The sequence below is a fragment of the Mus musculus genome, chromosome 4, assembly GCF_000001635.26.
Source record: "Mus musculus strain C57BL/6J chromosome 4, GRCm38.p6 C57BL/6J".
Taxonomy (NCBI): domain Eukaryota; kingdom Metazoa; phylum Chordata; class Mammalia; order Rodentia; family Muridae; genus Mus; species Mus musculus.
Genome location: NC_000070.6, coordinates 84,881,144 through 84,894,234, shown reverse-complemented (window position 1 = coordinate 84,894,234; position 13,091 = coordinate 84,881,144). Strand labels below are relative to the sequence as shown.

The following is a 13,091-nucleotide window of genomic DNA, read 5'->3' as shown; positions in this document are numbered from 1 at the left end:
TAGCAATTCCTACTGCACATGTCTGTTCTCATAATGTATCTAATTTTAAGCATATATCACAAAATTACAGCTATAGGCCCCAGATGCAATCTGGTAACTTCCATAGCTATTGAGTTGATGAACCATTATGGGATATACTGAGGGGTTTCCACTCAAAGACATGTAGATATATCTCTTGGGATTATATCACCTACAATATTAGGGTCAAAGAGGTGTTCACTTCTGCTGGACTTCCCAAGTTCCTTAATAAATAGAAGTGTCTTGTCACAGGACTATGCATGCCTTCACAAATGGAACATCAGCTCATTTTTCTGTGTTTTTTGCAGGAAACATTTAACTGAAGGATAATGTTAAATATAGTTATGGTCATTTAGAAAACCAACTCTCCCTTTACCTCAATTTTTATTAGAGTCAGACAGTGTTAAAATACAATATGATACCACAAACTTTTATTAATGATTGAGGCAATACCTTACACGAGAGTCAGGCAGGGGTAGTTTCCCTTGATAGTTTTCAATAAAGAGAAAAGGGGGAATGGGGAGGAAGAGAGAAATGGAGAACTTTTGGCCTGGGACTTCCAGAAGGATTTCCCCTGAAGATGGAAAAATAGGACATATTTTCCCAGGGAAATATGGAATCCCTTCTCAAGACAATGAATGCCTTCAATCTAAGCACGGATGACAGTGCAATATCACTTTTGTTTCCTTAGACTTAGGGCTGAGTTCCTCCATAACCTTGTCAGCTTTCTAGCTATGGTGCCCCTGGGTATGAGCAGTGGCTTTTGGCATCCTCCCGTTGATCTCCTTCCAGTTATCCTCTTGTGAAAGAAGCTGCGGACTAAGGCAGGGTCATTGTCTGAAAGACAAGTTAAAGGGGCCATGGGAGCTACATGCATACTTAGAAGTCATGCCTTACTATAATTATTATAATCCAGTCTTGGCACGCCAAGAAGTGTCTTCACCTGAGGAAAATACCAGTTTCTACAGACTTTGGGTAGGAAATGGGAGTGGGACAATCCATAGATGTTTCATAATTATGATACAATTAGGAGGAGTTTATATTGTGCAAAGGCCAGGGACTCTGAACCCTAGAGTTTAGAATGAAAAAGAATAGAAAGTAGTAAGGAGAATTTTGAGTAGTATGATAGAAAAGAATGTTTTTGCTCACTTCCTGCCAGCTTGCCAAATATGTTACCAGTGGTCAGGGTCAGCGTTGAGCACTTCTAGATTGTTGACCTGTTACTGAAAGAAGTGGAAATCAGGCGCTCACTCCTGGTTCTTCTCATATCCTTGGCAGCATACTTTAAATTTGCATTTAGTGTGCACACACACATACCCCTCACCAAGCAATGCATCTAACAATGCCAGAAGCTCCTCAGACTTCTCCCTGCATCTGGGCTACCCGTGCTCCCATCTCGGGACAATAATACAACACAAACAGAACTCCAACCAATATACCTAATAATAATCTAATTTAGACAGTCTCTTTTCTAGAGTATTCCCAATGAATGAAGTACAAACAGATGGAAAATTTTACCTAAACTGGATTGGGGATGTAAGGCAAACTGTTTTGTTCAAGTGAACTTTTACACACAATTCCTTATTTACCATCTTATGCCTGCCAATGAATAGTTGGGTGTGCACATGATGAGAGGTATATGGGAAGGGACAGACACGGTGGGAAAAATGAATGTATGACTTAATTTGTCATTAAAAAAAAAAAGTTCCCTCACTTTGTTCCTCTAAATTCCACTGGAATTCCAGGAGTATTCTTCCTTGTGGGGCCTTCTGCTGGCCTTGGCAGCATATCTCTCTATAAATTATACTGTCATTTAGCTACAAATAAAATTATCTTGTTTGTTTTACAAATCTGTGTGAGAACTTATTCAATTATTTCAATAAGCAACCAAGAAACTGATAACATCCAACGTAGAGCCCAACCACACTCAGTAATAATACTTTATAAGAAAAAGCACAAAGAATGGCAACTATAAATTCCAGGGCAGTGGTGAACACTGTCTAAGCAAAACTAAGTTTACATAAGGTTACTAAGCAGAGCATAATTTGTATAACTAATGGTAATTAATTAGTTGGAGTCAAATAATAGATTAACGTTCTGTATTCTATTTGCCTTTAACATTTAGCATATCCCTTTTTGAAAGACTCAGGTTAAGTGACAGAGTTTGCACTTACAAATGAATGTAAATACGCTCCCTGACTCTCTAGAAAATATTTACATAGTCATAACATTAAAAACTGTACTAACAGGTTTCCAATTTTAAAAATCAACTGAAAATTTAAAACATTTCATAGCAGGATCTATGAACTACAACATCAAAATATCTGAAAAGTCTATTTTTAAAAAGATCCTTGGATCCAACCCTAGAGATTTGGTGGACTGTGTATGTCTCTCAATAAGAATAGCATTTTTTTCAAATACCCAAGTCTCTCAAGGGGTCTGCAACCCTATAGATGGAACAACAATATGAACTAATCAGTACCCCCAGAGCTCATGTCTCTAGTTGCACATGTAGCAGAAGATGGCCTAGTCGGCCATTATTGGGAAAAGAGGCCCCTTGGTCTTGCAAACTTTATATGCCTCAGTATAGGGGAATGCCAGGGCCAAAAAGTGGGAAGGAGTGGGTAGGGGTGCAAGGTGGGGGGAGGGTGTATGGGGACTTTTGGGATAGCATTTGAAATGTAAATGAAGAAAATATCTAATAAAAAATTTTTAATTTTTTTCAAGTATATGTTGAGTGATATTAGTCTTAGTTGTTGTCTTAGTGTTTCCATTGCTGTGAAGAGACACCATGATCTAGCAACTCTTATAAAGGAAAACATTTAATTGAGGCTGGCTTACTTATCCACCATGGCAGGAAGCATGGCAGTGTCCAGGCAGACACGGTGCTGGAGATAGAGCTGAGAGTTCTACATCCTGATCCACAGGCAACAAAAGGAGCCTGTATGCCATACTGGGTGTAGCCTGAGCATATATGACCTCAAAGTGCACCCCCACAGTGACACACTTCCTTCAACAAGGTCACACCTCCTAATAGTACCACTCCCTATTGTCAAGCATTCAGTCACATGAATCTATGGGGGCCAAACTTATTCAAATCCCCACAGTTGTATTATTCAGGATTCTCTAGAGAAATAGAAATGATAGAATGTATTCATATTAAATGAGAATGTATTAGGCTGGTTTATACAATATGGCAGAATTGTCCGACACCATCCATTTCATACCATAGAAGCTGAGAAACAAGTTGCTTCTCACTTCACGTATCCTCAGCATTCCCAATATGGTACTTAAGGCCTGGAGGATTCCTACAGAGCTTCTGATTTTCAGTCCATGTTTGAAACCCAAAAAGCAAAGGAATCGGCTGGAGCAGCAACAAGGTCAATGAATGTGCCAACAAGAGTGAATGTTACATAGGCAAAAGCAAAGCTCTTCTTCCTCCATGTCCTTTTATCTGGGATTTCACCAAAAGATGCCACCTTAGGGTGGGTCTTCCTACTGGAAATAATCTGATCCAAAAATACCTCAAAGAATGCCCAGTTCCAGATCCAACCAAGTTGACAATCCAGACTAGTCATCACAGTTGTCAACCTGACTGCATCTGGAATTAGCTAAGAGGCAAGCCTCTGGGGAAAGACCATAAGGGTATTTCCAGTACGAATTAAGTCAGTAGAGAAAATCTCCCCCAGACTACACAGTACCTCCTACACATAAAGGGGTCCATAGGAACTGCTGCCTTTGTCTGCGCATCTCTAATCCTTGCTGATCAGTGTATCTACTCTGTTACTGCAATTGCTCCTGCAGATTCACAGTGATCCGGGAAGGTAGCTTCTTTGGCTTGCCAAAGGCCTTCAGCATCACCCTGTGATGCCAACGCATCCAGCCTCATTGACTGAGCTGCTACCAGGTTCTCGGCCTTTCTAGTGTGTAAACATTGTTGGATTACCCTGCTTACATTGTATAAACCAGTCTAATCAATCCTGTAAAAATACATATTCATTTTATTAGTTCTGTTCCTCTAGACAAATCTTAATAATTATATACAAATTATATCCACCATGTTTTGAAAATCATAGCTATAAAGCAAATATTATCCTCCAAAAATATTATTAGACATCTTAACAACCAAAAGCTTTTGAGTTTGAGTACATTACCTCCAATATGTATTTGTTTATTTATAATATATATACATATATTTTTCTACAAATACAAATAGTTATATTTTAAAAGTATAAATGGAAATTATGAAGGATGAGAAAATAGCCTAGTGATATTTCACTATTTACTTCTGCTCAACCAAAAAGCAAGTAAAAATTAAGGATAGCTTTTTAAGTTGGAAAAATATTAAGAAGAATAAGGAGTAAGATCACAAAAATATCAATTCAACAGCCAAGACTTTTCAAGAAGGCTTACCCAGCTTCACATTAAAAATTGAAATGGGAAATATTTAATCTCAGTATACTGAAGAAGCAATCTGGGAGCTTAAACAAAAGACATAACTCTGGTCATCAAAAGGGAAGTGTGAGTGATAAACTGGACACACAGCCACATGAAGAAGAGCCAATTACAATATTGTAGGGGTCTACAATAATAAAAGATGGTAAAATTAGGCATAAACCAGCATGTATTACAGATCTTAACATGAAAAATAACATACAATATTAGAATGACCCCAGGGCTAGAGACTCCAAACAAGAACACAGCTGAAGTCATAAAAAAAGGATACACAGGTTAGAGGAGCTTGATTCCAGGAAAAAAAAAAAAAAAAAAAAAACAAGGGGATGAAAAGATATCCATATGTTTAGCTTCCCATTTAGGAAACATAATGAAATCCATTTAATAGGAAAGCAAGTGTGTTAATCACTGTGCTAACTGTCAGGGGACTACTGCATACTAAATGGGTGATGAGGGGTACCAGCACCACTCCGGTGTTTCTAATGACCACGGAGAGGCACCATAATCTACAGTTAAATGACTGAGCATCCCTACAGGGCAATATTGAAGAATAAATGAAAACTTTCAACTTATTCCTCAACTTCCTCTACTCTGGCAAAGTCATCTCAGGTTTTCAAGTACTCTCTGCAGTTACGTAATGAGGAGAACCGAGTCAGCTCAGGGAGTTCTCTTTCAGGGCAGCCTGTCAAGTACACAGCCAGACAACAGGAAGGACTCCCAGAAATACAGCATCCCTTCTACACTCTCTTTAGCAGAGACTAAGCCATGGAATTCTCTTACCAGCTACCTGCTCATCTTTCAGAATATGAGTAAGATACCCAACGGGCTGGGATTACAGGCTCATCCACAGCTATACAGCAAGTGCATTTCTTGTTCTAAATCTAGTAATTACAATCATGTGATTGTGCTTGACAGTCACTTAGAAGTAAATCAATCTTTTGGGGGCGTTGATAGTTTTAAACTTTATACTTAAGATAAACAAATCCTACAAACCCAACACTCATGAAAAAATAATAATTTAAAAGCTCACCTTTCCACAACCAAACTGACAGTTTGAGTGAGATCTGGGTTTGTTGCCTGAAGACGCCTCCACAGAGACCATACAAATTCCTTGTCAGCCTTAAGGAAATAAAAAGTATTTTCAGTGCATTGGTTTGTATTCATAAGAGATATTATATTATGTTAAATTTAAATATGAAAAACCTATTATACCATGATTCTATAATTATACCAATCAGTCCTTTTAAAGTATAGCAAGAAGAGGCTGGAACAGTGGCAAAGTGGATAAGAACACTTGGCGCTCTTCTAGAGGACAGAGGCTCAATGCCCAGAACCCACATGGTGGCTTAAAACCATCTGAAAAGTATGGTTTCAAATGAAAAGTAACTTTTTTAAAACTTTTAAAAGTGTGGTAGGAAAGTATTAATTTAAAAATTCCTTACACTGAAAGCCTACACTCTAATGTTGATAGTGCAGCCACCCCACCCATAGTTTGTGGTGGATTTGCTGAAAATACCAAAATCAGTGTCCACTTACTCTAAGAGAAACCTGCTCTTCGTCTACTGCTCTGTCTTCCAGGTCCCTGGACCACAAAACCCCATGGAAGAACTGACTACCCTTTCTGCCTCACTTTCCTACCCCATTTACTCTGCAGTATCTTCCAATAAGATCTCCTTACCAGGGGAAAAACACCCCTTCTTGAGAAGCTATAGACAGTTGATGGCTTCTTGGGGAGGAAAGTCAGTTTTCTTGAAGCATGTGGCCCCTGAAAGTCAACCACGCCCTAGAGGACAGGCTCACACCGGAATATATATGGTCAGCATAAATTGGACTGAATGTGTTATATTGAGAGACAGACAGACAGACAGACAGACAGACAGACAGACAGAGAGAATATGAATGGGGATGCTCTTGCCACTGTGTGTGTGAAAGGCAAGGCAGGAACAACTTTTGGGAGTTGCTTCTCTTCTTCCACTTCTGGATCTGCAAGTTAAGCAGCACTCTTGCCCACTAAGTCATCTCGCCAGCTATCCTAGTTTGCTTTCTATTGCTGCGGTAAAGACATCATAACCAAAAGCAACTTTGGGGAGTGGATGATTTATTTGGCTTGTATGTGTGACCATAGTCAACTGCTAAAAGTAAACAAGGCAGGAATACAAGCAGGGCGGGGACCTGGGGGCAGGAACTGAGGCAGAAGTTGCCTAGGAGTGCTGCTTACTTGCTTGCTCAGCATGCTTCCCTATACAATCCAGGAACACCAGCCTAGGGATGCTCCTTATCGCAGTGGGCTGGGTCTGACCGCCCATAGCAGGCATTGGACCAAACATTACTCGATTAGACATAGCTTCTAACTCCGTGAGGAACAGAACTACAAAATGTGTTCTCAAGTCTTTCTGGTTTTTATTTGTAGTAACTGGACAAGGCTTCAACATAGCCAAACAAACGTTACTTACTGGTTCTCTGATCAAATATTCTGATTCCCAATATCATATACTTTCAATGAGAATTTGGTAATGACCATACATGTCTGTCACTTAAAAGCCCTAAATAATTCTCATCCAAAACTGGTTTATGGTTAGTAAATGTTGTTGGCTATTGGCTGCTACAACACACATATACACGCGCGCGCGCACACACACACACACACACACACACTGTAAATCCAACATCTTCTTGTTTCATCAACTTGTCTACAAATGGTGATGGCTGTGCATAAGCACATACTTTTCTGCATGTTGTCACAAAAAGGATTTAGTCTTGAAAGACGGCATAGCAACAAAGAAGAGACTAGAATAATCTCTTAAAAAATGAAATATGGGATAAAAACATCATGAAAATTCCTTGCTACATTTAGAAGCTACTCCTTCCCTCTGTAAACACAATAGACAGCTTTTCACTCCATCTAAGCAGCCTTTCCTTCATGAAATTTCCTTCCTAACCTGGGGACACATGCAAAAATGCTTAACTAGATAATACAATCAGGGGCTCACAGGAAGAGAAACATTTGTCTTCCACCATGTGACTTTTCTGAGGTGCTCCAAGAGTGATACATGGAATCACCCAAACTTCTTCACTGATAATAATCAAATAAATTAAATATTAAAGAAAGAAACAAACATAAATCAAGCACTACTCATGGTAATACATTCAGTAGCAAAGCTCTTTTTTCAAAGCTGCATGTTTGACCCTTACAGGGCATAAATATTATTTGAATCTCAGTAATATTTTTAAAGAAACTTAGGAAAGTTGATGACATTCTGTTATGGTAAGTAATCTCTCTGCAACTGCATAGACCTATACAAGTGTTTCATACCTATATATGTGTTCCATGTAAGTTGAAATATAAAATGATTTTTTTTTACTTTAGATTGCACTAACAATATATTGAAATATTCTCAGGTTCTGTGATTTATGGGTGGATAATAAGTAAAATTCACATGAAAAATCTAAAGGTTTAACTTTGTTATGCTACAACTAGTTTAGTTATTTCCCCTTAGTCTCCCTATGACAAGAAAATGATTTGGCTATAATCTTGATACTGCCAACCTCCTTTCTTGGAATCTATTACTGAAATGTCTCTGATCATCTCCTAATATTATCAAATTTCAAGAATTGCCATTCTAAGCTAATCAGGACCATTTCTATTTCTTACATCTGCCTCAAGTATTGCAATCATTTCCTAGTCCAGGAGTGCCCAAAATCACCAAGGCCAGTACCATACTGGACATTTTCATCTTTAAGGTTATAAATATGGGAGTAGAGAGACAGTATAGAATATGTGGGCAGGGCCATTGATTGTTACTTTAGCAAAGCCTTTAGCATGAGCACACATCTTTAAATTCCCCAAGGGCGAGGTTTACAGAGGACAAAATGCCTTAGTTCATCCCTGACCTATAGACATCCTTTTGCTGTTTTGCCAGCCAATAGAAAATGAGTAACTGAAAGGGGTGCAGTCTGATCATTGCTCCCCAATCTGCTTAACCAATGATGTATTCAAGTTACACACGATTCTCTTGTCTTTACAGAAAAGACCTATAAAACGGAGCAAGAGAACCCAACAGAACCGTAAGAGAGTTTCAAGGTTTTACTAATCTAACGTGATAATGCTGCTCTGTTGATGCTGTCTCTGGTGTTGGCGGTTCCTAATTAGTGTCTCTTAAATACAGCGATTTTTTTCCCTTAAAGACTTGTAATTAACTGAATGAATTCTCAACATTTTTATTTCCTAACCCTATATGTGGTTAGAGCCAAATCTAAGGAGATGGTGGTGAGAAGGCAAAACCAATAAACTAACTAAATAAATAAATAAATAAATACTCTGCACTGAAGGACAGGCAAGCTCACCATCCCCAAACCCTCAAACTAATCTGGGAAGTAATGTGAGATGACTGCTCTAACAACTGCTTTCCTCTGGCACACTCACATGAAAGTACTTCACTATGGGATCACTGGAAGTTAATAAATGAATACGTAGCATCCTAAGGTTGTAGTCCCGTTCCCAGGGCTTTCTAAAAACTGTGGTTGTGTTTGGAACTTAAGTTTAACAAGGTAAGAACAAGGGTTAAGTGTGGGTCTGAAGTTTAAAAACGGGCAATTTCCATCAGTGGATTTTATTTTTCTGACACGGTCCTGTTTATTTCAATTCACGAATGCACTCCACTCGTGGGCACTGGGTATCACTAGACAGCACCAGGAACTTGGGCTTTGAGGAAGGAGCCTCTGGAGAGCATCCTATTAAAATCGAAACCCGGGTCTGCAGCGGGACAGAGCCTGCAGCCCAGACAGTGGGCAGAGGCAGGGCGTGGAGCCTGGAGGGCGCGTCCCGGGAGGGTTCACTAGGTGCCCCGGGCCGCGAGCATGAGCTCGGGCGGCGGTGATGGGCGGCGCTGCCCCCGGCCGGGGCCGTGGACAGGAAGGCCGGCGGCCAGTCCTGATACCTGACACAGGGCCAGCTCCTCCTTTAGGCTGCTCAGCTCTTCCTCCAGCAGCTGCGATCGCGTCGCCTTCGCCTCCTCCGAGGAGAGGCCCTCTGGCCACCAGGAACCCGCGGGCGCGCTGGCGACAGGAGCGACAGCGGCCCCGGCCCGCCCCGACCCTCGCCGTCCCCCTGACCCTTCTTCGCCCCTCCAAAGTAAGTCGCTTTTATCCGCGACGACCTCCCTCGCGGCGCCCGCCAGACCCGAGGCCTCGCTGCGCACAGCGTGCACTTCGGCTCCGCGCCCGACGCGCAGGGACCGCCGGCTGGACCGCCGCACCGGGGGCGGAGGCGGCGAGGAAGACGGCGAGCGCGCCGCCATGGCCGCGGCGCCTAACGGGTCAAGTTCCCGCTTGAAAACTCCACCTTCCCTTCCCCATCCTGGGGAGCCTGGCCTGCCGTCCTACGCATGCGCGGAGCTTTTCCCGCCTGGTCCGGCGATCGCGGTTCCTAGTGGGCTTGCCGCGGGCCCAGCTCCGAGCGCGGGCGGCTGAGCTGATCTGCGCATGCGCGCCGGGCCGGCGGAGGCTCGACCAGCAAGTTCATTGCTGGCGCCTCCACTGTCCCGAGTCCGAAGTGCCTGACTTTCCCGCCCTCCTAACGCCCTAGCTCCGCCGAGGGCCTACTTTACATCCCTCGTCTTAAAGCCTTCCTGACAAGCCCCCAGCCCCCAGTGATCCAGAACTGTGAATTCTTTCCTCCTCCAAGGCTTCTGCCAACTCGTTTTTCACGTTTCATTGACCGCCCTCAAGTGTTAGTTACCCCGCTAATCTCTCCAACGCTGTTGTAAGCTCCTTGAGGATCAGGGAATAGGTTTTAGAGTTAAGTGTTTTCTTCACACCCCTTGGCAACGCTGCCTTACGTGCGGCTGACATCTAACCGACTGAAGTCAAGGAGACGCGGAAAGCCTTGTGCTGAGCTGGGACTATCGAGCAGGCTTCCCACTTGAATTATGATCCTTCCTACACCCTTTGTCTTTTGTTTTGCAAGAGTCATGGTTTCCTTTGAGTCTTTATGTCAATTTCTTTATCCCTTGGCTGGATATCAGAGCAACTTTGTCCTACAAGGCCCAACGGCTTGGTGTCCTTGGACCGAACTAAAGTCAGCAATGGAGTCTGATGAAAGAAATGAGACTGACTCACTTTTTTAGTCTCTGGTCTTTTCTCACTTGCTTTGCTATAAACTTCAAAAACACAATAACCTTTCTTTGCCCTTAAGACACTTCCTCCAGAGTGCTAAACTTAGTGAACGCGCGCACGCTGAGCTGAGTTTCACAGAAAGATAGAATTACTTTTTTGTTGTTGCTGGTTTGTTGGGGGGGGGGTGTTTGTTTGTTTGTTTGTTTTGTTTTCTAGGAAAAGTTTACAGAATTCTTGGAAGAGATTTGAAGTAGGGATTGAGAGTCCCACCGTGAAGTTACCATTTTCAAACCATTTTTGCCTGTACTGAGTCGGCATGCCCGAAGACTGCCTCTGGTCATCCTTCCAACACTGCAAAGTGTATTAGAGAATTACATGTTTCCAGTGCATGTAGGGCTCGGGGCCATGATGGCTCAGCCCATGCAGTGCTTGCCGTGAAATCATGAATTCAATCCCTCAGAGCCCACGTGTGTTTTCCAAAGCCGGCTGCCATGATGTTGGCAGACCTGTAATCCCAGAATTTAGGAGACAGAGGCCAGATCCTGTGACTTGCTGGTCAGCTACTCTAGCCAAATCTGCAAGCTCCAAGATCATTAAGAGTCTCTGTCTCAAAAACTGAGATGGGGAATGATTGAAGGAGACGCAGGACCTCAGGTCTCCACACACATAGGTACCCATAGAAATAAAAAAGGAAAAGTACATATAAACTTGTCCTACAAAGAACTATCGTGTTGAACATCTAACATTTGCTGAGTCCAATAATAGTTTTCAAATTAAATTCACTTATATCGAATTAGATGTCATCCGCATTGTACTAGAAACTGAGACTTCAGAGGTCATTGTAAATTTCATGACACTCCATGTCTGATACTATATTAGAGAAGCTAGAGTTTAAATCCATTTAATTCAAAAAACAATGCCTTTCATCTCAACAGTAATTTGAAACAAAGCATTGCATTCCAAGAATATATGGTATTTTACTGGGTTTAACACTGGGAATTCACTGGTATAGCCTGAAATACATGTGAGTGCCTCCTACTGGTCATTGCTTATTTCTTCATTTAACCCTAGAGTCTTTGGAAAAGCAATGTAATATTTTCTATTATGATTTCTAGTGTGTTTGATGCAATATCTCAATCGATCAATTGATAGGTGATAGATGATAGAAGTATTATAAATATACATAGGATAACAGATACAATGGATGGATAGATAGATAGATAGATAGATAGGATAATAGATACAAGATGGATAGATAGATAGATAGATAGATAGGATAATAGATACAAGATGGATAGATAGATAGATAGATAGATAGATAGATAGGATAACAGATACAAGATGGATAGATAGATAGATAGATAGATAGGATAATAGATACAAGATGGATAGATAGATAGATAGATAGATAGATAGATAGGATAATAGATACAAGATGGATGGATAGATAGATAGATAGATAGATAGGATAATAGATACAAGATGGATAGATAGATGGATAGATAGAGTCTCCCAAAGGGTAATATCTTGAATCTGTATCTTTGCCTAGGCAAATACTTTTAGAAGACTTGTATAATGGCAATATCACTTAACGTAAAATTTATCACATAACGTTTTAAATTATTTCAACTATCAATGAAGTAGTATTATGTTAGTAACCATCCCCACAGTCTAGTTCCAGAACATTTTTATCATCTCAAGTCAGAACCTCCATGCCCATTCAGTCATTTCACATTCTTCCTCCCACTAACCCCAAAATCACCAACTTCTATCTATTTCTGTACATTTTTATTCTAAACATTGAAGAATGGAGTCTATGTAAGCTTTTATGTCTGCTTTTATATATTATATCAGAATTCACCCATGTTGTAGTATATATCAATACTTTATTATTTTTTAAAAGAAAGATTTATTTGTGTGTGTGTTTACTTGCCTGTATGTATGTATGTATGTATGTATGTATACCACGTGTGTGCCTGATGCCCACAAAAGTCAGAAGAGCATGTTAGACACCTTCCTGTAATGGAGATATTGGTGGTTGTGAACCATCCTGGGTAGTCCGCAAGACCAACAGATGTTCTTAACTGAAGTGCCCATCCTCTAGCCTATTGTGGTTTTGTAGATGAATAAGACTCTATTGTGTGGATAAACCACATTTTTCTTTATCTTTTCATCAGTCAGTATATGCTTACATTATTTCCATCGTTTACCTATCATGGATAAAACTGCTATAACATTTGTGTGTAGGATTCTCTTGGAAACTCCATGGTTAATTCTCTATGAGCGAAATCTCTAGAGCATCCAGTGATTAATTAATTTTAAAGACCCCCCTGAGGTTTTTATACTTGTATACTTTCTGTTCCTGTCAGCGGGGTATTAGGGCTCCAATTTCTCTACAACCATGCCAATATGTATATTTTGTTTTGTTTGGGTTATGGTTTTAATTCTCTTAACACCCAAGCCACTGCTTATTATGTGTGTGGCTTTGACTTGTTTGTTTGTTT

The 13,091-nt window shown here is 40.8% G+C and overlaps 1 protein-coding gene across 9 annotated transcripts in view; it reads right to left on the bottom strand.

Annotated features, from left to right (window-relative positions):
• The window catches only part of Cntln (centlein, centrosomal protein), a 250,137-nt gene extending 237,689 nt beyond the window's left edge, over window positions 1-12,448 (bottom strand). For 4 of the 9 annotated variants that reach the window (XR_881069.3, XM_006538026.4, XM_006538031.4 and 1 more), the window contains exons 1-2: window positions 9,411-12,448; window positions 5,504-5,592 (exon numbers count right to left, since the gene is read on the bottom strand). Coding sequence is in view for 8 of the 9 variants with exons in the window: in XM_006538026.4 (XP_006538089.1) it covers window positions 5,504-5,592; window positions 9,411-9,770 (449 nt within the window). In the remaining variant the exon portion in view is untranslated. The remainder of the gene's footprint in view (window positions 1-5,503; window positions 5,593-9,410) is intronic. The other 5 variants (XM_006538027.4, XM_030253626.1, NM_175275.4 and 2 more) reach the window with 3 other exon arrangements.
• Between the last annotated feature and the right edge of the window lie 643 nt (window positions 12,449-13,091).